This window comes from Cetorhinus maximus, chromosome 2 (genome assembly GCF_964194155.1).
Source record: "Cetorhinus maximus chromosome 2, sCetMax3.hap1.1, whole genome shotgun sequence".
NCBI lineage: Eukaryota > Metazoa > Chordata > Chondrichthyes > Lamniformes > Cetorhinidae > Cetorhinus > Cetorhinus maximus.
This window is the reverse complement of record NC_135880.1, coordinates 225,875,904-225,902,370: the sequence shown is the minus strand read 5'-3', so window position 1 is coordinate 225,902,370 and position 26,467 is coordinate 225,875,904. Positions and strand designations below refer to the sequence as shown.

Sequence of the window (26,467 nt, the reverse complement as noted above, 5' to 3'; positions counted from 1 at the left end):
AGAGTGCAGGAGGGCATGCCAGGAGCAGCACCAGGCATACCTAAAAATGAGGTGTCAACCTGGTGAAGCTATAACACAGGACTACTCGCATTCCAAACAGCATAAGCAGCAAGTGATAGACAGAGCTAAGCGATCCCACGACCAATGGATCAGATCTAAGCTCTGCCGTCCTGCCACATCCAGTTGTGAATGGTGGTGGACAATTAAACAACTCACTGGAGGAGGAGGCTCCACAAATATCCCCATCCTCAATGATGGAGGAGCCCAGCACATCAGTGCAAAAGATAAGGCTGAAGCATTTGCTACAATCTTCAGCCAGAAATGCTGAGTGGATGATCCATCTTAGCCTCCTCCAGAGGTCCCCAGCATCACAGATGCCAGTCTTCAGCCAATTCCATTTACTCCACGTGATATCAGGAAACAGCTGAAGGCACTGGATACTGCAAAGGCTATGGGCCCTGACAATATTCTGGCAATAGCACTGAAGACTTGTGCTCCAGAACTTGCCGTGCCCCTAGCCAAGCTGTTCCAGTACAACTACAACACTGGCATCTACCCGGCTATGTGGAAAATTGCCCAGGTACGTCCTGTACACAAAAAACAGGACAAATCCAACCCGGCCAGTTACCGTCCCATCAGTCTACTCTCAATCATCAGTAAAGTAATGGAAAGGATCATCAACAGTGCTATCAAGCGGCACTTGCTTAGCAATAACCTGCTCACTGATGTCCAGTTTAGGTTCTGCCAGGGCCACTCAGCTCCTGACCTCATTACAGCCTTGGTTCAAACATGGACAAAAGAGCTGAACTCCCGAGGTGAGGTGAGAGTGACTGCCCTTGACATCAAGGCAGCATTTGACCGAGTGTGGCATCAAGAAACCCTAGCAAAACTGGAGTCAATGGGAATCAGGGGGAAAACTCTCCACTGGTTGGAGTCATACCTAGCACAAAGGAAGATGGTTGTGGTTGTTGGAGGTCAGTCATCTCAGCTCCAGGACATCACTGCAGGAGTTCCTCAGGGTAGTGTCCTCGGCCCAACCATCTTCAGCTGCTTCATCAATGACCTTCCTTCCAACATAAAGTCAGAAGTGGGGATGTTCGCTGATGATTGCACAATGTTCAGCACCATTCGTGACTCCTCAGATACTGAAACAGTCCATGTCCAAATGCAGCAAGACCTGGACAATATCCAGGCTTGTGCTGACAAGTGGCAAGCAACATTCACGCCACACAAGTGTCAGGCAATGACCATCTCCAATAAGAGAGAATCTAACCATCGCCCCTTGATGTTCAATGGCATTACCATCACTGAATCCCCCACTATCAACATCCTGGGGGTTACCATTGACCAGAAACTGAACTGGACTAGCCAAATAAATACTGTGGCTACAAGAGCAGGTCAGAGGCTGGGAATCCTGTGGTGAGTAACTCACCTCCTGACTCCCCAAAGCCTGTCCACCATACAAGGCACAAGTCAGGAGTGTGATGGGATACTCCCCACTTGCCTGGATGAGTGCAGCTCCCACAACACTCAAGAAGCTCGACACAGTCCAGGATAAAGCAGCCCCGCTTGATTGGCACCCTATCCACAAACATTCACTCCCTCCACCACTGATGCACAGTAGCAGCAGTGTGTACCATCTACAAGATGGACTGCAGGAACTCACCAAGGCTCCTTCGACAGCACCTTCCAAACTCATGAGCACTACCATCTAGAAGGACAAGGGCAGCAGATAGATGGGAACACCACCACCTGGAAGTTCCCCTCCAAGTCACTCACCATCCTGACTTGGAAATATATTGCCATTCCTTCACTGTCACTGGGTCAAAATCCTGGAACTCCCTCCCTAATAGCACTGTGGGTGTACCTACACCACATGGACTGCAGCGGTTCAAGAAGGCAGCTCACCACCAACACCTTGGTTCAGTTTTTCATTCCAGTGGTTCAGTTGTTTACAGGTTCCAACTCTCCTGCCTCTCCCTGTACCCCTGCCCCCCGTCTCTCCCCTGTTTGCCTCTTGCTGCCCCCTCTACCGCCCTAACACTCTCACCTCTGAGTCAAAACGTTGTGGGTTCAAGTCTCCCTCCAGACACTTGAGCACAAAATCTAGATGGACACTCCAGTGAAGTACTGAGGGAGTGCTGCATTGTTGGAAGTGCTGTCCTTCAGATGCGATGTTAAACGAGGTCTTGTCAGTTGGATATAAAAGATCCCATGGACCCGGGTGTTTTCCACCACTCCTGAGCCAACATCACAAAAACAGATGATCTGGTTATAAATTGGCTGCAGCATTTACTACATTTCAACAATGACTACATTTCGAATCAGGTCATCAGCTGTAAAACACGTTGGGACATGCTGAGGTTGTGAAAGGTGCCAAATAAATGTAAGTATTTCTTTCAAGCACTGAAGCCTTTGCAGCGACCGTGCTGTGCAGTGTCAGTGTGTGGAATCGCTGTGTTGGCCTGGGCTGGACCAAGGGCACTGGGCCTGGGTGTGGAGGCCTCAGTTGGGAAGATGTGCAGCAGGTGAATGATTCCTGTTGAACCTGTTCACCCTGTCTGGCCTGTTTGCTGATTGGCTGTGGTTGTTGAGGCCACCCCTGGTTTGAGCTGGAGTTTCTCACTTTGTTCTTGGATCAGCTCCTGTGTGACAGTCGGTGACTCTGCTCAGACCCCACTCCGGCCACTGCCCTGACCACCCTCCACCATGAGGCTTCTCATACTCCTGGCACTCGCCTCCATCGCAGGAGGTAAGTACATTAACAGCTTCGTGACTCCGATCTCGGAGCAGGTTCTTACACTCACTCTCTCCCTGTGAGTGTTTATTCCAATCATCCTCTCTGTGTTTTTTCATGTTTTCTGTCCCTCTCTCCCTCTATATCACACTCTCCCTCTCTCCCTCTATATCTGTCCCTCTCTCCCTCTATATCTGTCCCTCTCTCCCTCTATATCACACTCTCCCTCTCTCCCTCTATATCTGTCCCTCTCTCCCTCTATATCTGTCCCTCTCTCCCTCTATATCACACTCTCCCTCTATATCACACTCTCCCTCTCTCCCTCTATATCACACTCTCCCTCTCTCCCTCTATATCTGTCCCTCTCTCCCTCTATATCACACTCTCCCTCTCTCCCTCTATATCTGTCCCTCTCTCCCTCTATATCACACTCTCCCTCTCTCCCTCTATATCTGTCCCTCTCTCCCTCTATATCACACTCTCCCTCTCTCCCTCTATATCTGTCCCTCTCTCCCTCTATATCACACTCTCCCTCTCTCCCTCTATATCACACTCTCCCCTGTCACTCTGTCTCTTCTATCTTTTCTTTCTCTATCTCACTGTCTCTCACTCGCCCTCTATCTCTCTCTTTCCCTGTCGCTTTCCACCCTGTGTGTCTCTGTTTCTCTCTGTCCCTGTGTGTTGCTCTCTCTCACTTTCTTTCTCTATTTTTCCTTCACTCTCTCTTGATCTTTAGAACCATTGAAAAGTTACAGCAAGATTCTCTTTCTATTTTCCCTCTGTTCCTCTCCCTCTCTGTCTCCCTCTCTCCTCCCTCCCTGTTTGTCTCAGATTCAAGAGCATTAATCCTGCTTTTTCATTGATCCTAATTCTTTTTTCCAATTCCTTCTTGGTTAACGCCTAATTTTAGTTCACCCACTATTTTCCTTTTGCTTGTCTTTCCCCTGTGTAACCACTGTGTACTGCTGCCTGTACTGTGTGTACCGCTGCCTGTACTGTGTGTACCGCCGCCTGTACTGTGTGTACCGCTGCCTGTACTCTGTGTACCGCTGCCTGTCCTGTGTGTACCGCTGCCTGTACTCTGTGTACCGCTGCCTGTCCTGTGTGTACCGCTGCCTGTCCTGTGTGTACCGCTGCCTGTCCTGTGTGTACTGCTGCCTGTCTCCCGTGTACCGCTGTCTGTCCTGCGTGTCCCCGTGCATTCCCTGTCTCCCCTTGCTGTCCTCAATGTAACCCCTGTGTAACCCTCTGCACTGTGTATCCCCTCCTGTTCGCTGTATACCTCATGTGTACCCCCTGTTTGCCCCCTTTCTCCAGCCTGTCTATCTCACTTACCCCGTGTTTCTTCCCTTTCTTACCCCTATCTGATCCCCTGCAATTTACCCGCTGTGTACCCCCCCCAGCTGTGTACCCCCCCCCGCAGTGTACCCCCCCTCGCTGTGTACCCCACCCCTCTGTGTACCCCCCTCTGTGTACCCCCCCCTCTGTGTACCCCCCCTCTGTGTACCCCCCCTCTGTGTATCCCCCCCTGTGTACCCCCCCTTCGCTGTGTACCCCCCCTCTGTGTATCCCCCCCTGTGTACCCCCCCTTCGCTGTGTACCCCACCTCTGTGTATCCCCCCCTGTGTACCCCCCTTCGCTGTGTACCCCCCCTCTGTGTACCCCCCTCTGTGTACCCCCCCTCTGTGTATCCCCCCCTGTGTACCCCCCTTCGCTGTGTACCCCCCCTCTGTGTACCCCCCCTCTGTGTACCCCCCCTCTGTGTACCCCCCTCTCTATGTACCCCCCCCTTCGCTGTGTACCCGCCCCTCGCTGTGTACCCCCCTCGCTGTGTACCCCCCCCCACTGTGTACCCCCCTCGCTGTGTACCCCCCCGCTGTGTACCCCCCCTCTGTGTACCCCCCCTCTGTGTACCCCCCTCGCTGTGTACCCCCCCCCTCGCTGTGTACCCCCCCCCTCGCTGTGTACCCCCCCTCGCTGTGTACCCCCCCCCCTCGCTGTGTACCCCCCCCTCGCTGTGTACCCCCCCCCTCGCTGTGTACCCCCCCCTCGCTGTGTACCCCCCCCCCTCGCTGTGTACCCCCCCCCTCGCTGTGTACCCCCCCCTCGCTGTGTACCCCCCAGTCTGTCTCACATTCTAATGGCTTTTCCAGGAGGTACATGGGCTGTGATGAAGAATGGAATTGGAGCTCCCTCTGGTGGGTAATAACAGCCACACAGGAAGACTCTGCCTCCCCAGCGACCTGGCCAATAATTCCCCCTCCACTATCACCAAAAGAGATTGTCACGTTACTGTTTGTTGTGTGAAAATTGGCTGCAGCGTTTCCTACATCGCAACAGTGACTGCATTTCAAAAATCATCTTTTCGCTGTGAAGTTCTTTCTCCTGAGACGCTATATATTATATATTATATAATTCAAGTTCTTCCTTTAAAATCAGCAGCTCCCACCTGACCTTCAGCCAGAGGGTTACAGATTATTAGGGTCAAAGGATTTTGGTTCCTAATCCTCCAGCCCGCCCCAGCCCAGCTTCCCCTCTCTGCTGTAATAAAAGCAAAATACTGCAGATGCTGGGAATCTGAAATAAAAACAAAGTGTTGGAAAAACTCAGCAGCTCTGACAGCATCTGTGGAGAGAGAGACACAGAGTTAACCTTTCGAGTCCGTGTGACTCTTCTCCAGAGCTCCGACATAGGGAAGGAGAGTCACACGGACTCGAAACGTTAACTTTTGTGTTTCTCTCTCCACAGATGCTGTGGGACCTGCTGAGTTTTCCCAGCGTTTTCTGTTTTTATCCCACTCTCTGCTGTTGCTCGGTTACAGATGATAAGGGGATCGGCTGTGGTCCTTTGATCCCTCAGGCCAATGGTCATTCTTCCTGCACAGACAAGATGGTGAGATCTGGTTCTCCGGAACAGGTTCAAGGGGCTCAATGTGTCCCCTAGAATTGGACACTACTCCAGCTGAGGCCTAACCAGTGATTTATATGAAGGTTTATCATCATTTCCCTGCTTTTTTATTCTGCCTCTGTTAATTAAGTTGAAATTTGCTGGTAATTCAGAGTCACCCTCACATAATAAGTACATAATAAATAATAATAATTTGGAGGCAGTTTACAAATCCAAAGTAACTCATCGTGTTCAGGTGTCTGACATACAGATTCTGTAACAATCACCAATCATTAATTATCCCCTGTCCAGGTTCCAGATGCACTCACACCCACCCAACAAGCTTCAACTTTATTAACAGAGGCAGAATAAAAGAGCAGGGAAATGATGATAAACTTTCATAAATCACTGGTTAGGCCTCAGCTGGAACAGTGTCCAATTCTAGGGACAATGTCAAGGCCCTGGATTGGACAGAGGTGACTTCCCAGAATGGGACCAGGAATGAAAGACTTCACCTCAATAGGGGAGAGACTGGAGAAGCTGAGATCGTCCTCCTTAAAGCAGAGAAGGTTAAAGGGTGATTTAACAGAGATGGTTAAAACCATGAAGGGTTTTGATCGAGTAGTGAAGGAGAAATTGTTTCCTGTGGCAGGAGAGTCGGTAATTGGAGGGACACAGATTGAAGAAAGTTTGTAAAAGAACCAGAGGGAGAGATGAGGAGAATTTTTTTTTTACAGCGAGTTGTTGTGATCTGGAAGGCGCTGCCTGAAAGGGCGGTGGAAGCAGGTTCAATAGACACTTTCAAAAGGGGAACTGAAGAAGTACTTGGAAGGGAAAAAATTGCAGAGCTTTGGGGAAAGAGCAGGCAGTGGGACTAATTGGATAGATCTTTCAAAGAGCCAGCAAAGGCATTGTTGTATTGTTGTACTGAGTTGTACTGTTAGTGAGAGAGTTGATGTGCAGACACTTCTGGGGTGGAAACTTTGAAGTTTGTTTACAATATGCTCAGCAGCAACTACACGTGTGCTTTCAACTCCAACTCTATCTCTACACTGACTGCTGAGGGAGCCCACGTGGTTCACCTATTGGTTACTACAGATCGTGTGATCTTTCTTAACAAGTATTATTCTTAAAGGTACATTACACGCTAAATGAAACCACAATTACTACATTCCTCCCCTTTAACTCGGCTATACATATTATATTTACAAGGACATATTTTTCAAGACAACATAATATTTACACTGGGTAAGGAATTTACAGATTCAGTCTTTCAGGTGGTTTCCTGGTCCTTGTGGAATGTCGCAACTCCACAACCTCAGATTCTTTGTCAGGAACATCATTTTCCAGAGTTGCCTGAACATCAGGTGCTTTGATGGGCATTTGCTGTTCTGTATCCTCAGGAACATCAGTCATGTCTGTGCTGGGTTGAGTATCTTCAACAGGAAACACAGACCCAGTCATGGTCACTATTGGAAACATATCTTGATGATTTGTCTCTCCATTTCTTAAATGGTCCACATGTTTACAGATGATCCGGCCTTTCACCTCCACATGGTAAGAGAGAGGTCCAGTCACTGCACTTATTTCACCCGGTAACCACTTTGGTCCTTCCCTGAAATTTTTCACCTATACCGGCTCTCCCACAGTAAATTTCCTCTCGTGACTATACCAGTCGTGTCTGGTTTTCTGGTTTCCCTGACTCCTTTCCACCTTCCCCTCCAAACTCAGCATTATTCAGCTCAATCTCATCCTGAGACGGCGTTTCAACAATAACTCCGCAGGTGTGACGCCTGTTGTTGTGTGAGGGGTAGTCCTGTAATGAAAAGGAAATGTGTTAGCTTGGTTGCTGAGGAATCACCAGTTGGCTTTTTCATGTCTGCCTTGAATGTTTGAACCTCCCTTTCCCGAGTCCGTTTGAGGGAGGGTGGGTATGGCGCAGTTTTCACTTGAGTGACGATGTTGAGGCTGATAAACCGTTGAAACTCAGCACTCATAAATACCGTGCTCATTATCGGAAATGACTACTTCTGGTAGTCTGTGAATGGCAAAACTCTGACACAGTTTCTCAATTGTAATGGCCGACGTTGGTGGCTTCACCTCCTATATGTCCAACCATTTTGAATGGACATCGACAATGAGCAGAGACATTGTTCCCAGGAAAGGTCCAACGTAGTCAATGTGTAACCGCACCCAGGGTCTACCTGGTCACTCCCATGGGTGTAATGGAGCTGTCACTGGCAACTTTTGCAGTTGCTGACATTGCACACAATGCTTTACTAAACTCTCTATTTCACCATCCATCCCAGGCCACCATAGATAACTGCATGCTATGGAGCTCATTCGGGAAATTCCGGATCACTGTGTAGTTCAATTAAAGGTGGCTCCCTTCCCTTTGGAGGAACGATCACTCGTGCTCCCCACAATAAGATGCCATCCTGGTTATTTCATGTCTTCTTTTGAAGTGTAGTTCCATTTCGTCAGACACGGGCTCCTGTGACCAACCCTGTAGCACTTCTTCTTGTACTTGGGATAGGACTTGTCCAGTCTCTGATCTGTCGAGTGTTCACCGGCGAGGAATCTAAGAAGTTTAACAGCAAAACAAGTTTCTGTGGAACTGGGACATGCTCATCATTTTCTTGTAAAGAGAAATGACTAAGGGCATCGGTGTTAGTGATTTGATTGCCAGGCCAATGTATGAAAGTGGATTCGTTTGCTGCCCGAATTAAAGCCCTATTAGTATTTCTGTATCTCCTTTCGAGCACAGACTTTAATCTCGACTTTAAACCTTCTTTTAGACTTCACTATTGGTCAGAATTCTCTCAGATACACGCTCAACTTGTCTGAGCTCAGTGGCTGAGTCTCCCAGAATTTCATTATCTGTCGGCTTCTTGGGAAAATTCTGTGACTTATGCTTCCAAATCCTCTTTGGGTTCATTTAGCCGATTCTCCAGCTCTTCCTTCTCTGTTTTGTATTTGTTGGCTGCCTCCTGGAAACCTGAACATTGATGTGTCTTCTCCGCCAACTGGTTCTTCAGTTTGTTCACAGAGATGCTGAATTCTTTCTGTTTCTCTTCGTACTGTTCCAGAGGCTCAAACTTTGACCTGAGGGAATCTTGTCATGTGTGAAGGTCTTTTAATAGGTTTTTTTGCCCCCTGCGAAGGTTGCTTACCTCGTCTTGAAGTCTGTCATCCAGCAGGTTCTCTTCGAGTTTCTTCTGCTGTTCTTTCAGGCTTTGGATTAAGACAGCCTGCGTTTCTCCAGGTTGTTGAGTCCTTACACACTCCTTTTCCAAAACAGGAACACTCCCAGCTTCCTTTTGGGATCACAGTGGCCAATCAAGGTTGATTTCCCTTAGCCAATTTTGCCCTAGGAGGCTTGGTCCTCTGCCTCTCGATACCAACACTGGTCGCTTTGCCAATTGGCTTCCATAATGGACAGTTACTCTGCTTATGCCTTTTACTTGAATGTATAAGCTTTTAGCTTGGCCGCTGTTCATTCCAAACTTAATTGAAGTTCACCATCATTCAGATATCTGTAAGTATGTTCCCCAATCCTGTAGTGGAATCTCCTGTGTCCACTTCCACTCAAACGGGTTTGTCATTTACTTTCACTGTGACAAATATTGGTTCTGTCTTTCCAATTTTCAGATTAAACAATAAGTAAATGCCTGAATTTGTTGTTTCAGGTTCTTCTACATTGTAGATCTCACTGGACAAGTCCGTTTGAATCTTTCCTTGCACTGTCTCATTATATGTCCATTTCTGTGACAATAGTAGCATTCGATTTTTTTAAACTGCCAATCGCTAAAACATTGACTGTTTCCACCTCTATTAAAATAATGATTTGATTTTGCTGCTAAGTTACTTTTCTTTATTCTTCGGTTAGCGGGGGCTGTTTCCCGCTTCCTGGCTGGGCCTCGCTTTTTTTGTGTCCTTTTTGGCTGAGGTTTCCCTCCCGATGTGGAGGATGGCGCCATTTTGCACACCTTGTATTGCTTTCGAATCTCTTACTGCGCTTTCCATGGCCAGCGCTATCTCTAGCACCTTCCTAACATCCAGATTCACTTTGGACAATAATCTTTTCTGAATAGTGCCCTCTTTCACACCGCACACGAAACGATCTCTGAACCTGTCATTCAGCATTTGTACCAGACTCACAAGGGCAGAATTTTACTGTTGGCGAGCAGGGGGCGGGGCCCACTCGCCGACGCGTAAAATGACGCGGGATGACATCGGACGGAACCCCAACGTCACCGTGCCCCATTTAAATTTTCAGGAAGGTGGGGACGCAGCAAAATCAGCTGCAGACCCACCGACCTGTCAATGGCCAATTGAGGCCATTGACTGGATCATTTAACCAATTAAAGGACCTGCCCGTCCAACCTTAAGGTTGTCGGGTCGGCCAGGAGCCCTGGCGGCAAATAGATTAAACATGAAACCTCATCCACCGGCGAGATGAGGTTTCATGCAGGGTTCGAAAAAGCTTAATAAAGTTTTACTGTAATTTATGAACATGTCCCATCTCATGTGACATTGTCACATGAAGGCGACATGTTAGGGAATTTTTTTTTCTGTTTTTAATCCTTTTAAAAGTGTAAGCGCTCTCCCTGAGGCAGCACTTATCCTCAGGAAGATGTGCGCTCTTTCGTGCGCATGCGCGAAAGAGCGCACTCTTGCTTTTGGGGAACTCCCCCCCCCACCGCCCACACAGGGACCTTAATTGGTCCGCCCAGGCAAAATGGTGGCGGGTCCCGCTTCTCCGGCGGGGATTGTGTCAGGCCCGCCCGCCAGACAGGCAGAAAATTCTGCCCACAATGTTCCATTAGCTGTTCAAATTTGCCATGTAGCATGCAATTGTCTCACCCGGGGCTCTGTTTCACGAATTAAATCTGAATCTCTCCATTGTGACCGAGGGCTTGGGTTGAAAGTGACCCTTCATCATGTCAACCAATTCATCAAAATTCTTCGAATCTGGGGCACTGGGTGCCGTCTGACTTCAAATCAGACTGTAGGTTTTGCTCCCACAAGTACTCAGGAGGATCGCTCGCCTCTTCTCTTCCCCCGTAATCTTGTCCGCTTGATAAAAGAACTTGAGGCATTCTATGTATTGAGGCCAATCGTCTGTGGCTGGTTCAAAAGGATCAATTCTCCCAAATTGTGGCATTTTTAGAGAGGATAACTTCTTCAATTCTAACAGAGCTTGCTACTACTTACAATCACTGGGCGAGGCGCAGTGCTAATTTCTTTCTAACTTGATTTCTTCTGTTCAATCCTGTATTATCCTCGTCGCCAGTTTGTTGTAGGGTGGCCGAGTTGTACTATTAGTAATAGAGTTGAACTGCAGACACTTCTTAAGTGGAAACACTAAGATTATTTACAATATACTCAGCAGCAACTACACGTGTACTTTCAACTCCAACTCTATCTCTACACTGACTGCTGAGGTAGACTGTGCTACCCTCCTATTGGTTACTACAGACCATGTGATCTTTCCTAACAGGTATTCTTAAAGGTACATTACACACTCAATAAAACCATAATTACTACAAGCATGATGGGTGAATGGCCTCCTTCTGTGCTGTATCATTCTATGATTATGTGACTGTGTGTCTAACTTTACATTCATTGGGGAGAGAGTGAAGAGAGAGGTTTAGTGGATTTAGAAATAGTCAACTGTAAATCCTGGAGTGGCTTTAAAGTGGGTTACAGGGTCAATATTGGGGAATTGGAAAACTTAAACAAGAAATGAGTTGCGGGTGAGTCACGGGTACATTCATGCAAACCCAATCCTGAACCGTCTCTATTTCTTTATTAATGTTCTCTGTGTTGCTGCATTCAGTCGCTTACTGTGACTGGCCAGCAGTCTGTAAGTATAGCAATAATGAAGATTTCAACAGAGGCATTTTCAATGTTGGCTGTGTTTGGGATAAATCTAATCAAAAGCTGTGACCACAGAGAGTGAGGGTCAGAGGGGGGAAGTGCACAAGATTCCTTTTAACCGGGTGATGAACTGTGAACATATTCAAACACCCGGGTGATCTTCCACTCAGGTGATTGGCAGGTCAGATACCCAATTGTCTCCGCTGTGACCAGAATTAACGATAAGCAGTATAATCTTTAGGTGAATGTGAATAATTGGGTCAGGTCCTCGTTTACAGTAATCCAATGTGTCCTTATTTTGATAAAATCCTTGGATTTGAGATTATCATTAGATAGGAAATCTTGGGAAGCATCAGGAAACTGATTGAAACAAAGGACTTACTGCATCAACAGGTTCAGGAACTGGGTACTAGTTGGAGAGAAACCATTTTCTCTGGTGGGGTTAGGGGTGGGGGATGGGTGGGGTCAGATAACCTTAAAGTTAGAGCCAAGCTGTTCAGGGGTGATGTCAGGAGGCATTTTTTCACACAAATGGGAGTGGAAATTCAGAACTCTCTCCCCAAAAAAGCTGTTGACCCTGGGGTTTGGCGGGGGGGAGTGGGCTTCAATTGAAAATTTCAAAACTGAGATTGATATATTTTGTTGGGTATGGGAATTATAAGTTAGAGAATCAAGGTGGGTAGATGGAATTAAGATACAGGTCAGGCGTGATCTAGCTAAACGGTGGAACAGGATGGAAGGTGAATGGTCTCCTCATGTTCCTAAGGAAAACACAAAACTGATGTATCAGCTGATGGGGTGGTTGTTATTACAGTGTGACATGTTTACATAGGCAGGGCCAATTATGAATGTGACACAGGAATTCATTGTGGAAAATGAATTCGCTCGCATTCTATTAACAGATAACATTTTCTGTGATTTTGTTTCCAACCCTTTTGGCCTCTAATATTAGAGATGAGACAGGGTTTTACCTGTCACGGGGACCAGAGTTTTATTCAATAGTTTAAAACTTTTGTTTTTCTGTTATTTACAGCTTTTAACATCACATTGGTGAATGAAAGCAGCAGTGGGATTGTTGGAAGTGTCCGTTCAATGTCTGCAATCACGAGTTTGCCTCCTTGCATATTTTCAGGGCAGGATGTCACAGTCGAAGTTACAAACGGCACTGGAGGGCCAGGTAACCTTAACTCTCTTCAATCCTTCATCTAACTTAATGCCCTGTTTGGGTTCTCCACCATTTCACTTTTAACCGTTTGTTAACTTCCTCTTGCAGGGCCAGAACAGCTCAGATTTACGATGCCAATCTGTCGGTTCAGAAGAGGATTGGTCAGCCTTGTGTCCAGCATTAATGGTATTTCACAAACATTGAACCTGGGCTACAGAATTAAAAATCTGCAACCGGGCACTAATTACACGTAAGTATTAAACGTTGGGCCAGAATGGTATGGGGAGGATTATAGGTAACCATGTCGGCCTGTCCCTGACAACTGATACCAGAGCAAGAAGCAAACACTCCGATTCAATCACCTTCAGTCATTCCCTCGTAATCGCCCCCTCTTGTCCCTCTTACCCCATCCCCTGTGTCCCTTTGCATATGCTCACTTCCATCTCAACACCTCTCCCCTCATCCTCCCTCATATATGCAGTCCTGTCATATCTAGTCGTGAATGGTGGTGGACAATTAAACAACTCACTGGAGGAGGAGGCTCCACAAATATCCTCATCCTCAATGATGGAGGAGCCCAGCACATCAGTGCAAAAAATAAGGCCGAAGAATTTGAACAGTCTTCAGCCAGAAATGCTGAGTGGATGATCCATCTCGGCCTCCTCCAGAGGTCCCCAACATCACAGATGTCAGTCTTCAGCCAATTCGATTCACTCCACATGATATCAAGAAATGGCTGAAGGCACTGGATACTGCAAAGGCTATGGGTCCTGACAATATTCCGGCAATAGTACTGAAGACTTGTGCTCCAGAACTTGCCGCACCCCTAGTTATCAGGTACAGCAAGCCAATAGGAAGGCTAATGGGGTGTTAGCCTTTATCGCAAGAGGATTTGAGTATGGGGTAGTGAAGTCTTGCTTCAGTTGTATAGAAGCTTGGTTAGACCGCACCTGGAGTACTGTGTGCAGTTTTGGTCCCCTTACCTCAGAAAGGATATTATTGACATAGAGGGAGTGCAACAAAGATTCACCAGGTTTGTTCCGGGGATGGTAGGACTGACCTATGAAGAAAGATTGGGGAAACTGGAACAAAAACAAAAATAAAAATACCTGGAAAAACTCAACAGGTCTGACAGCATCTGCGGAGAGGAACACAGTTAACGTTTCGAGTCCTAATGACTCTTCATTAGAACTAAGGAAAAATAGAAAAGAGGTGAAATATAAGCTGGTTTAAGGGGGGGTGGGACAAGTAGAGCTGGATAGAGGGCCAGTGATAGGTGGAGATAGCTAAAAGATGTCACAGACAAAAGGACAAAGAGGTGTTGAAGGTGGTGATATTATCTAAGGAATGTGCTAATTAAGGGTAGAAAGCAGGACGAGCAAGGTACAGATAGCTCTAGTGGGGGTGGGGGGGGGGGGGAGGGGGGATCGAAATAGGCTAAAAGGCAGAGATAAAACAATGGATGGAAATACATTTAAAAATAATGGAAATAGGTGGGAAAAGAAAAATCTATATAAATTATTGGAAAAAAGGGGGGATCGGAAAGGGGGTGGGGATGGTGCTCTCTTGCCCACATGTCCGTCCTTGGCTTGCTGCAATGTTCCAGTGAAGCTCAACGCAAACTGGAGGAACAGCACCTCATCTTCCGACTAGGCACTTTACAGCCTTCCGGACTGAATATTGAATTCAACAACTTTAGATCATGAACTCTCTCCTCCATCCCTACCCCTTTTGTCCCTTGCTCGTCCTGCTTTCTACCCTTAATGTCACCATTAGCACATTTCTTAGATCATATCACCACCGTCAACACCTCTTTGCCCTTTTGTCTGTGACATCTTTTGGTTATCTCCACCTATCACTGGCCCTCTATCCAGCTCTACTTGTCCCACCCCCCCCTTAAACCAGCTTATATTTCACCTATTTTTTCTTAGTTCTGTTGAAGAGTCATACGGACTCGAAACGTTAACTGTGTTCCTCTCCGCAGATGCTGTCAGACCTGCTGAGTTTTTCCAGGTATTTTTATTTTTGTTTTTGTTTTGGATTTCCAGCATCCGCAGTTTTTTGCTTTTATCTCGGGGAAACTGGGCCTGGATTCTCTAGAGTTTTGAAGAATGAGAGGTGATCTCATTGAAACCTACAAAATACTTAAAGGAATGGACAGAGTAGATGCAGGTAAGATGTTTCCCCTGGTTGGGGAGTCTAGAACCAGGGGACACAATTTCAAAATAAGGGGGAAGCCACTTAGGACCGAGATGAGGAGAAATCTCTTTACCCAGAGGGTTGTGAATCTTGGGAATTCTCTAACCCAGAGGGCCGTGGATGCTCACTTATTGAGTATGTTTAAGGTGGAGATTGATGGATTTCTGAGTAATGATAATGTAAAGGGTTATGGGGATAGTGCTGGTAAAAGGCATTGAAGTGTTCGATCAGCCATGATCGTATTGAATGTTGGAGCAGGCTCGATGGGCTGAATGGCCTTCTCTCGATCCTATGTTCCTATGTTCCTAGCCAAGCTGTTCCAGTACAGCTACAACACTGGCATCTACCTGGCTAAGTATAAAATTGCCCAGGTGTGCCCTGTACACAAAAAGCAGGACAAATCCAACCTGGCCAATTACCGCCCCATCAGTCTACTGTCAATCATCAGTAAAGTAATGGAAGGGGTCATCAACAGTGCTATCAAGTGGCACTTGCTTAGCAATAACCTGCTCACTGACACTCAGCTTGGGTTCCACCCGGGCCACTCAGCTCCTGACCTCATTACAGCCTTGGTTCAAAGATGGACAAAAGAGCTGAACTCCCGAGGTGAGAGTGACTGCCCTTGACATCAAGGCAGCATTTGACCAAGTGTGACATCAAGGAGCCCTAGCAAAACTGGAGCGAGTGGGAATTGAGGGGGAAACTCTCCGCTGGTTGGAGTCATACCTAGCACAAAGGAAGGTGGTTGTGGTTGTTGGAGGTCAGTCATCTCAGTTCCAGGACATCACTGCAGGAGTTCCTCAGGATAGTGTCCTCAGCCCAACTATCTTCAGCTGCTTCATCAATGACCTTCCTTCCATCATAAGGTCAGAAGTGGGGATGTTCGCTGATGATTGCACAATGTTCAGCACCATTCATGACTCCTCAGATACTGAAGCAATCCATGTCCAATTGCAGCAAGACCTGGACAATATCCAGACTTGGGCTGACAAGTGGCAAGTAACATTCGTGCCGCACAAGTGCCAGGCAATGACCATCCCCAACAAGAGTGAATCTAACCATTGCCCCTTGATGTTCAATTCAGAAGGCATTTGATAAGGTGCCACATCAAAGATTATTACGGAAAATAAAAGCACATAGTGTAGGGGTAACATATTAGCATGGATAGTAGATAGAGATAGCATGGATAGATAAGATGGCTGGCAGAAAGCAGAGGGTATTCATAAATGAGTCTTTGTCTGATTGACAGGATGTGACAAGTGGAGTCCCGCAGGGCCTGTGTCGGGGCCTCAACTTTTACAGTTTACACCAATGACTTAGATGAGGGGAGTGAAGGCATGGGAGCTAAATTTGCAGATGACACAAAGATAGGTAGGAAAGTATCTTGTGAAGAGGACATGAGGAGGTTGCAGATGGAAAAAGATAGGCTGAGTGAGTGGGCAAAGATCTGGAAAATGGAGTTTAATGTGGGAAAATGTGAAGTTCACTTTGGCAGGAAGAACAAAAAAGCAGAGTATTCCTTAAATGGAGAAGGCTGCATAATTCTGAGGTGCAGAGGGATCTGGGTGTAGAGGAGTAACAAAAGGTTAGTATGCAGGTACAGCAGGTAGTTAAGGCTAATGAAATGCTATCCTTTATTATGAGAGGGATTGAACATAAAAGTGAGGATGTTATGCTTCAGTTATACAGGGTATTGGGGGGACCGCACCTCGAATACTGTATGCAGTTTTGGTCTCTTTATTTAGGGAAGGATGTAAATGCATTAGAGGCGGTTCAGAGGAGGTTTACTAGATTGATACCTGGAATGAGTGGGTTGTTTTATGAGGAAAGGTTGGACAGGCTGGGCTTGTTTCCACTGGAGTTTAGAAGAGTGAGGGGTGACTTGATTGAAGTTTACAAGATCCTGAACGGCCTTGACAAGGTGGACATGGAAAGGATGTTTCCTCTTGTGGGTGACTCCAGAACTAAGGGGCACTGTTTTAAAATTAGGGGTCACCCTTTTAGGACAGAGATGAGGAGATTTTTTTCTCCCAGAGGGTTGTGCGACTTTGGAACTCTCTGCCTCAGAAGGTGGTGGGGGCGGGGTCATTGAATATTTTTAAGGCAGAGGCAGATAGATTCTTGTTAGGCAAGGGAACCAAAGGTTATCGGGGGTAGATGGGGATGTGGAATTCGAAACACAATAAGATCAGCCATGACCTTATTGAATGGTGGAGCAGGCTCGAGGGGCCGAATGTTACTATTACTATTACTCCTGTTACTATTTCTTATGTTCTCAATAGCATTACCATGGCTAATCCACTATCAACATCCAGAAACTGAACTGGACTAGCCACATAAATACTGTGGCTACAAGAGCAGGTCAGAGGCTAGGAATCAAGCAATGGGTATCTCACCTCCTGACTCCCCTAAGCCTGTCCACCATCTACAAGGCACAAGTCAGGAGTGTGATGGAATACTCCCCACTTGCCTGGATGAGTGCAGCTCCCACAACACTCAAGGAGCTTGACACTGTCCAGGACAGAGCAGCCCTGCCTGATTGGCACCCCATCCACAAACATTCACTAGCAGCAGTGTGTGTACCATCTACAAGATGCACTGCAGGAATTCACCAAGGCTCTTTCGACAGCACCTTCCAAACCCACAACCACTACCATCTAGAAGGACAAGGGCAGCAGATAGATGGGAACACCACCACCCAAGTTCCTCCCCAAGACAGTCACCATCCTGACTTGGAAATATATCACCGTTCCTTCACTGTCGCTGGGTCAAAATCCAGGAACTCCCTCCCTAACAGCACTGTGGGTGTACCTACACCACATGGACTGCAGCGGTTCAAGAAGGCAGCTCACCACCACCTTCTCAAGGGCAATTAGGGATGGACAATAAATGCTGGCCCAGCCAGCGATGCCCACATCCCGTGAATGAACCAAAAATAAAATATGACCCACACTCTCCCTCTCTACAAAACTCCTCCACTCTCACCCTCTCCCCTATCCATTCTTTACTTTTTCTCCATGATTCAGCCTGGCTCTCTGTCCTGCCATGTTTGATGATTCCTCGTATTCTCTATTTCTGTCCCTCCCTGTCCCACTCTGTCTCTCTCTGCCCCATTCTCTCTCCCTGTCTGTCTCTCTCTTTCCCTCTCTGTCCCACTCTCTCTCCCTCTGTCCCACTGTCTCTCCCTGTCTTTCTGACTGTCTCTCTCTCTCTCCTTGTCTGTCATCTTTGTCTCTTTCTGTCTCTCTCCCTCTGTCCACCTGTCTGTCATCTGTGTCTCTTTCTTTATCTGTCTCTCTCTGTCTGTCTCTTTCTCTTTCTCTGTCTCTCTCTGTTTCTCTCTCTCTGTCTCTCTCACTCTCTGTCTCTGTCTCTCTCGCCCTCCCTTTCTCTCTGTCTCTCTCTGTCTTGTGTCCCTCTTGCCGTGTTGAAGCTGTTCTCTTTCCTTTTTTTGCAGTGTGGTTTATCGTGTTGGTGACCAGATGAGTAACTTTCTGTCGATCACAACCACCTCACGTGAGTATTAATTTCGATTTCCACATTGTGTTGGAAACCTCTTCACACATTGAAATGACCCCTCGCTCCATAATCCTCAGACTCGCTCAGCCAGCAGGTGCAATTTGGCAGCTCGGTGATGTTCCTCCACAGGGAGGGAGTCAGTTAAACTGCAGCCAATTTATTCGCGATGCAACATCACTGACTCTACTCTCCATCCTCCACTGGAATTAAAGGGTTAATGAACCAATTCACAAACCCTTTTCCTTTGCTGTTTTCCCCATTTCCCCATCCACTCCTGACTGTGCTGGGGTTTCCACATGGGCAGCCCCTACCCTACCCCCCCCTGCAGCACCTTCCCTGTGCCCACCCAGACAGTGTGTGCCAGCTCACTATTTGACTATGGTGGGCTTCACATGTGACCACCATGTTCCCCCCCACACACACACAAGTCCTTTCCAGTCCGAGTCACTGGACAGAGATTAGGAGTTGGAATGCCTGAGTTTCTCCTGCCCTCACCCGGATTCCCTAATCTCCAAATAGTTGCCACTCCCTAGCCGCCTGCCCACAGCCCAATCGGTTAACCCAGCTGAACGGGCATGGGAGCTGGGATCAAGCTGTGTAGAGACCGGGTGGCCCATTAAAACCCACGGGTCCGAGGATTGCAGAGGTTAATGGTCAAATGTTGTGAAGAGGACATAAGGAGTCTGCAAAGGGACATAGACAGGTGATAAGTGAGTGGGCAAATATTTGTCAGATGGAGTATAATGTGGGAAAATGTGAATTGTCCACTTTGGCAGGAAGATTAGAAAAGCAGAATATTATTTAACTGGAGACAGGCTGCAGAAATCTGAGGTACAGACGGGTTTTTAAATTATTCATTGATGGGATGTGGGTGTCGCTGGCTGGGCCAGCATTTATTGCCCATCCCTAATTGCCCTTGGGAAGGTGGTGTTGGTGAGCTGCCTTCTTGAACCGCTGCAGTCCATGTGGTGTAGGTACACCCACAGTGCTGTTAGGAAGGGATCTGGGTGTCCTGGTACATGAATCACAGTTTGCAGGTACAGCAAGTGATTAGGCAAATGGAACGCTGGTGTTTGCAAGGGGAATGGGATATAAAAGCAGGGTTGGTACAGAGCGCTGGTGAGACTATATCTGGGTATATTTTGTATATAATTTTGGTCTTATTTAAGAAAGGATATAATAGCATTAGGTCCAGTTCACTGAAGGTTCACTCAACGGATTCCTGGGATTGGGAGGGTGTGGGTGAAGTGTGAACAGGCTGGGCCGGTACCTATTGGAGTTTAGGAGGATGAGAGGAGAAACATATAATATCTTGAGGGGACTTGACAGGGTGGATGCTGAAAGGATGTTTCCCCTTGTGGGAGAGACTAGAACTAGGGCTCAGAGTTTAAAAATAAGGGATCTGCTATTTAATATGGAGGTGAAGAGAATTTTTTTCTCTCAGAGGTTGTTAGTCTGTGGAATCCTCCTCTCCGGAGGGTAGTGGAGGCCGGGTCACTGAATATTCTTAAGGCTGAATTAGACAGATTTTTTATAGACAAGGGAGTGTGCACAGTGAGTGTGTAAGGAATGTATAGAGGGAGTGTGAGCAGTGAGTGTGTAAGGAATGTATAGAGGGAGTGTGCGCAGTGAGTGTGTAAGGAATGTATAGAGGGAGTGTGCGCAGTGAGTGTGTAAGGAATGTATAGAGGGAGTGTGAGCAGTGAGTGTGTAAGGAATGTATAGAGGGAGTGTGCGCAGTGAGTGTGTAAGGAATGTATAGAGGGAGTGTGAGCAGTGAGTGTGTCAGGAATGTATAGAGGGAGTGTGCGCAGTGAGTGTGTAAGGAATGTATAGAGGGAGTGTGAGCAGTGAGTGTGTAAGGAATGTATAGAGGGAGTGTGCGCAGTGAGTGTGTAAGGAATGTATAGAGGGAGTGTGCGCAGTGAGTGTGTAAGGAATGTATAGAGGGAATGTGCGCAGTGAGTGTGTAAGGAATGTATAGAGGGAGTGTGAGCAGTGAGTGTGTAAGGAATGTATAGAGGGAGTGTGCGCAGTGAGTGTGTAAGGAATGTATAGAGGGAGTGTGAGCAGTGAGTGTGTCAGGAATGTATAGAGGGAGTGTGCGCAGTGAGTGTGTAAGGAATGTATAGAGGGAGTGTGAGCAGTGAGTGTGTAAGGAATGTATAGAGGGAGTGTGCGCAGTGAGTGTGTAAGGAATGTATAGAGGGAGTGTGAGCAGTGAGTGTGTAAGGAATGTATAGAGGGAGTGTGAGCAGTAATTGCGTCAGGAATGTATAGATGGAGTGTGAGCAGTGAGTGTGTAAGGAATGTATAGAGGGAGTGTGAGCAGTGAGTGTGTAAGGAATGTATAGAGGGAGTGTGAGCAGTAATTGTGTCAGGAGTGTATAGAGGGAGTGTGAGCAGTGATTGTGTAAGGAATGTACAGAGGGAGTGTGAGCAGTGAGTGTGTAAGGAATGTATAGAGGGAGTGTGAGCAGTGATTGTGTAAGGAATGTATAGAGGGAGTGTGAACAGTGAGTGTGTAAGGAGTGTATAGAGGGAGTGTGAGCAGTGAGTGTGTAAGGAATGTATAAAGGGAGTGTGAGCAGTGAGTGTGTCCGGAATGTATAGAGGGAGTGTGAGCAGTGAGTGTGTCAGGAATGTGTAGAGGGAGTGTGAGCAGTGATTGTGTCAGGAATGTATAGAGGGAGTGTGAGCAGTGATTGTGTAAGGAATGTATAGAGGGAGTGTGAGCAGTGATTGTGTCAGGAATGTATGGAGGGAGTGTGAGCAGTGATTGTGTCAGGAATGTATAGAGGGAGCGTGAGCAGTGAGTGTGTAAGGAATGTATAGAGGGAGTGTGAGCAGTGAGTGTGTAAGGAATGTATAGAGGGAGTGTGAGCAGTGAGTGTGTAAGGAATGTATAGAGGGAGTGTGAGCAGTGAGTGTGTAAGGAATGTACAGAGGGAGTATGAGCAGCGAGTGTGTAAGGAATGTATAGAGGGAGTGTGAGCAGTGAGTGTGTAAGGAATGTTTGGAGGGAGTATGAGCAGTGAGTTTGTAAGGAATGTATAGAGGGAGTGTGAGCAGGGAGTGTGTCAGGAATGCATAGAGGGAGTGTGAGCAGTGAGTGTGTCAGGAATGTATAGAGGGAGTGTGAGCAGTGAGTGTGTCAGGAATGTATAGAGGGAGTGTGAGCAGTGAGTGTGTAAGGAATGTATAGAGGGAGTGTGAGCAGTAATTGCGTCAGGAATGTATAGATGGAGTGTGAGCAGTGAGTGTGTAAGGAATGTATAGAGGGAGTGTGAGCAGTGAGTGTGTAAGGAATGTATAGAGGGAGTGTGAGCAGTAATTGTGTCAGGAGTGTATAGAGGGAGTGTGAGCAGTGATTGTGTAAGGAATGTACAGAGGGAGTGTGAGCAGTGAGTGTGTAAGGAATGTATAGAGGGAGTGTGAGCAGTGATTGTGTAAGGAATGTATAGAGGGAGTGTGAGCAGTGAGTGTGTAAGGAATGTATAGAGGGAGTGTGAGCAGTGAGTGTGTAAGGAATGTATAAAGGGAGTGTGAGCAGTGAGTGTGTCCGGAATGTATAGAGGGAGTGTGAGCAGTGAGTGTGTCAGGAATGTGTAGAGGGAGTGTGAGCAGTGATTGTGTCAGGAATGTATAGAGGGAGTGTGAGCAGTGATTGTGTAAGGAATGTATAGAGGGAGTGTGAGCAGTGAGTGTGTAAGGAATGTATAGAGGGGATATGAGCAGTGAGTGTGTAAGGAATGTATAGAGGGAGTGTGAGCAGTGATTGTGTCAGGAATGTATGGAGGGAGTGTGAGCAGTGATTGTGTCAGGAATGTATAGAGGGAGCGTGAGAAGTGAGTGTGTAAGGAATGTATAGAGGGAGTGTGAGCAGTGAGTGTGTAATGAATGTATAGAGGGAGTGTGAGCAGTGAGTGTGTAAGGAATGTATAGAGGGAGTGTGAGCAGTGAGTGTGTAAGGAATGTACAGAGGGAGTATGAGCAGCGAGTGTGTAAGGAATGTATAGAGGGAGTGTGAGCAGTGAGTGTGTAAGGAATGTTTGGAGGGAGTATGAGCAGTGAGTTCGTAAGGAATGTATAGAGGGAGTGTGAGCAGGGAGTGTGTCAGGAATGCATAGAGGGAGTGTGAGCAGTGAGTGTGTCAGGAATGTATAGAGGGAGTGTGAGTAGTGAGTGTGTCAGGAATGTATAGAGGGAGTGTGAGCAGTGAGTGTGTAAGGAATGTATAGAAGGAGTGTGAGCAGTGAGTGTGTAAGGAATGTATAGAGGGAGTGTGGGCAGTGAGTGTGTAAGGAATGTATAGAGGGAGTGTGAGCAGTGAGTGTGTAAGGAATGTTTGGAGGGAGTATGAGCAGTGAGTGTGTAAGGAATGTATAGAGGGATTGTGAGCTGTGAGTGTGTCAGGAATGTATAGAGAGAGTGTGAGCACTGAGTGTGTCAGGAATGTATAGAGGGAGTGTGAGCAATGAGTGTGTAAGGAATGTATAGAGGGAGTGTGAGCAGTGAGTGTGTAAGGAATGTATAGAGGGAGTGTGAACAGTGAGTGTGTCAGGAATGTATAGAGGGAGTGTGAGCAGTGAGTGTGTAAGGAATGTATAGAGGGAGTGTGAGCAGTGAGTGTGTCGGGAATGTATAGATGGAGTGTGAGCAGTGAGTGTGTCAGGAATGTATAGAGGGAGTGTGAGCAGTGAGTGTGTCAGGAATGCATAGAGGGAGTGTGAGCAGTGAGTGTGTCAGGAATGTATAGAGGGAGTGTGAGCAGTGATTGTGTCAGGAATGTATAGAGGGAGTGTGAGCAGTGAGTGTGTAAGGAATGTATAGAGGGAGTGTGAGCAGTGAGTGTGTCGGGAATGTATAGATGGAGTGTGAGCAGTGAGTGTGTCAGGAATGCATAGAGGGAGTGTGAGCAGTGAGTGTGTCAGGAATGTATAGAGGGAGTGTGCGCAGTGAGTGTGTCAGGAATGTATAGAGGGAGTGTGAGCAGTGAGTGTGTAAGGAATGTATAGAGGGAGTGTGAGCAGTGAGTGTGTAAGGAATGTTTGGAGGGAGTGTGAGCAGTGAGTGTGTAAGGAATGTATAGAGGGAGTGTGAGCAGTGAGTTCGTAAGGAATGTATAGAGGGAGTGTGAGCAGTGAGTGTGTAAGGAATGTATAGAGGGAGTGTGAGCAGTGAGTGTGTAAGGAATGTGTAGAGGGAGTGTGAGCAGTGAGTGTGTCAGGAATGTATAGAGGGAGTGTGAGCAGTGAGTGTGTCAGGAATGTATAGAGGGAGTGTGAGCAGTGAGTGTGTAAGGACATTAAGAGGACCAGGCCGGTATTAATTTATTGAAACATTTTCTTTCCCCAGCAACTAACTTCAGGAATATCGATGATGGATTTACTGGTCGGTCTGGGGCAATGGTTGTGATCACCGTGCTTCTAGTAATTGCCATGGCTCTGCTCATCATCCTTCTGATTGTGTCTGTGGTAGTCAGGAGTTAAACGATGGAGTTCAGGGATCAACAAACACTTGCAGCCAGTATATATGAACATTCCTCTTGTTTAGTAGCTGTGTGTTTTATAAGCTTGCTCTGCACTTTCAAATGCTCTGTCTTTGCATTGTACTTCCGAGGGGAATCTACTTATTGTGACTGCAATCATTTCTGTGACACATTTTGATTTGTTAAGTATTGAGATTATTTCTGTGTCCCTGGTGGAGCTCTTGGTCTCGCATGGCTCTGCCACTGATGCATTGATTCACCTCCAGTGACCCCGAGAACCTTTAACTCTCTCTATTCCTGAAACAATCTCCCGGTCTTCACTCTACCTCCCATTGGATCCTGCGATTCCGATCGATCTACCCGTGGTGGGCCGAAATTACTACGGGTGAAACCGCGCGAAGAAACCATGGGTCCCTGGAGAGTTTAAAATGATGGTTCTATGTTTGCAATTAAACTGATTACAAAACACTGTTCACCTACAAGAACAATCTTAATTTGTAATAAAGAAATGACTTTATAATCCAGCCTCATTTCCTTCATTCAGTGAAAACAGGGAGAAGCTTGTTTGGGTTTAGTGTGTGTGTAGTTTCAGTGTGGGTTTGGTGTGTGTGGGGTTTCAGTGTGGGTTTAGTGTGTGTGGGGTTTCAGTGTGGGTTTGCTGTGTGTGGGGTTTCAGTGTGGGTTTGGTGTGTGTGTAGTTTCAGTGTGGGTTTGGTGTGTGTAGTTTCAGTGTGGGTTTGGTGTGTGTGTGGTTTCAGTGTGGGTTTAGTGTGTGTAGTTTCAGTGTGGGTTTAGTGTGTGTAGTTTCAGTGTGTGTTTGGTGTGTGTGTAGTTTCAGTGTGGGTTTGGTGTGTGTGTGTTCTCAGTGTGGGTTTGGTGTGTGTGGTTTCAGTGTGGGTTTGGTGTGTGTAGTTTCAGTTTGGGTTTGGTGTGTGTAGTTTCAGTATGGGTTTGGTGTGTGTGTGTTCTCAGTGTGGGTTTGGTGTGTGTGGTTACAGTGTGGGTTTGGTGTGTGTGGTCTCAGTGTGGGTTTGGTGTGTGTAGTTTCAGTGTGGGTTAGGTGTGTGTAGTTTCAGTGTCGGTTTGGTGTGTGTGTAGTTGAAGTGTGGGTTTGGTGTGTTTGTGGTTTCAGTGTGGGTTTGGTGTGTGTAGTTTCAGTGTGGGTTTGGTGTGTGTAGTTTCAGTTTGGGTTTGGTGTGTGTAGTTTCAGTATGGGTTTGGTGTGTGTGTGGTCTCAGTGTGGGTTTGGTGTGTGTGGTTTCAGTGTGGGTTTGGTGTGTGTGGTCTCAGTGTGGGTTTGTTGTGTGTAGGTTCAGTGTGGGTTTGGTGTGTGTGTAGTTTCAGTGTGGGTTTGGTGAGTGTGTGGTTTCAATGTGGGTTTGGTGTGTGTAGTTTCAGTGTGGGTTTGGTGTGTGTAGATTCAGTGTGGGGTTGGTATGTGTGTAGTTTCAGTGTGGGTTTGGTCTGTGTAGTTTCAGTTTGGGTTTGGTGTGTGTGGTTTCAGTGTGGGTTTGGTGTGTGTGGTCTCAGTGTGGGTTTGTTGTGTGTAGTTTCAGTGTGGGATTGGTGTGTGTGTAGTTTCAGTGTGGGTTTGGTGTGTGTGTGGTTTCAGTGTGGGTTTGGTGTGTATAGTTTCAGTGTGGGTTTGGTGTGTGTAGTTTCAGTGTGGGTTTGGTGTGTGTAGTTTCAGTGTGGGTTTGGTGTGTGTAGTTTCAGTGTGGGTTTGGTGTGCGTAATTTCAGTGTGTGTTTGGTGTGTGTAGTTTCAGTGTGGGTTTGGTGTGTGTGTAGTTTAAGAGTGGGTTTGGTGTGTTTGTGGTTTCAGTGTGGGTTTGGTGTGTGTAGTTGCAGTGTGGGTTTGGTGTGTGTGTGGTTTCAGTGCGGGTTTGGTTTGTGTGGTCTCAGTGTGGGTTTGTTGTGTGTAGTTTAAGTGTGGGTCTGGTGTGTGTGTAGTTGCAGTGTGGGTTTGGTGTGTGTGTGGTTTCAGTGTGGGTTTTCTGTGTGTAGTTTCAGTGTGGGTTTGGTGTGTGTGTAGTTTAAGAGTGGGTTTGGTGTGTTTGTGGTTTCAGTGTGGGTTTGGTGTGTGTAGTTGCAGTGTGGGATTGGTGTGTGTGTGGTTTCAGTGCGGGTTTGGTTTGTGTGGTCTCAGTGTGGGTTTGTTGTGTGTCGTTTCAGTGTGGGTTTGGTGTGTGTAGTTTCAGTGTGGGTTTGGTGTGTGTGTGGTTTCAGTGTGGGTTTGCTGTGTGTAGTTTCAGTGTGGGTTTGGTGTGTGTAGTTTCAGTGTGGGTTTGGCGTGTGTAGTTTCAGTGTGGGTTTGGTGTGTGTGTGGTATCAATGGGTTTGGCATGTGTGTGGGTTCAGTGTGGGTTTGGTGTGTGTAGTTTGAGTGTGGATTTGGTGTGTAGTTTCAGTGTGGGTTTAGTCTGTGTAGTTTCAGTTTGGGTTTGGTGTGTGTAGTTTCAGTATGGGTTTGGTTTGTGTGTGGTCTCAGTGTGGGTTTGGTGTGTGTGGTTTCAGTGTGGGTTTGGTGTATGTGGTCTCAGTGTGGGTTTGTTGTGTGTAGTTTCGGTGTGGGTTTGGTGTGTGTG

The 26,467-nt window shown here is 47.0% G+C and overlaps 1 protein-coding gene across 1 annotated transcript; it reads left to right on the top strand.

The window, feature by feature from the left end:
- Positions 1 to 2,474: 2,474 nt before the first annotated feature.
- On the top strand, positions 2,475 to 24,400 carry upk2 (uroplakin 2). Its single transcript, XM_078559094.1, has 5 exons — positions 2,475 to 2,752; positions 12,540 to 12,683; positions 12,780 to 12,921; positions 18,328 to 18,386; positions 23,748 to 24,400. The coding sequence occupies exons 1-5, from the start codon at positions 2,710 to 2,712 to the stop codon at positions 23,879 to 23,881; spliced, it is 522 nt and encodes a 173-aa protein (XP_078415220.1). The 5' UTR covers positions 2,475 to 2,709; the 3' UTR covers positions 23,882 to 24,400.
- The last annotated feature ends 2,067 nt before the right edge of the window (positions 24,401 to 26,467 follow it).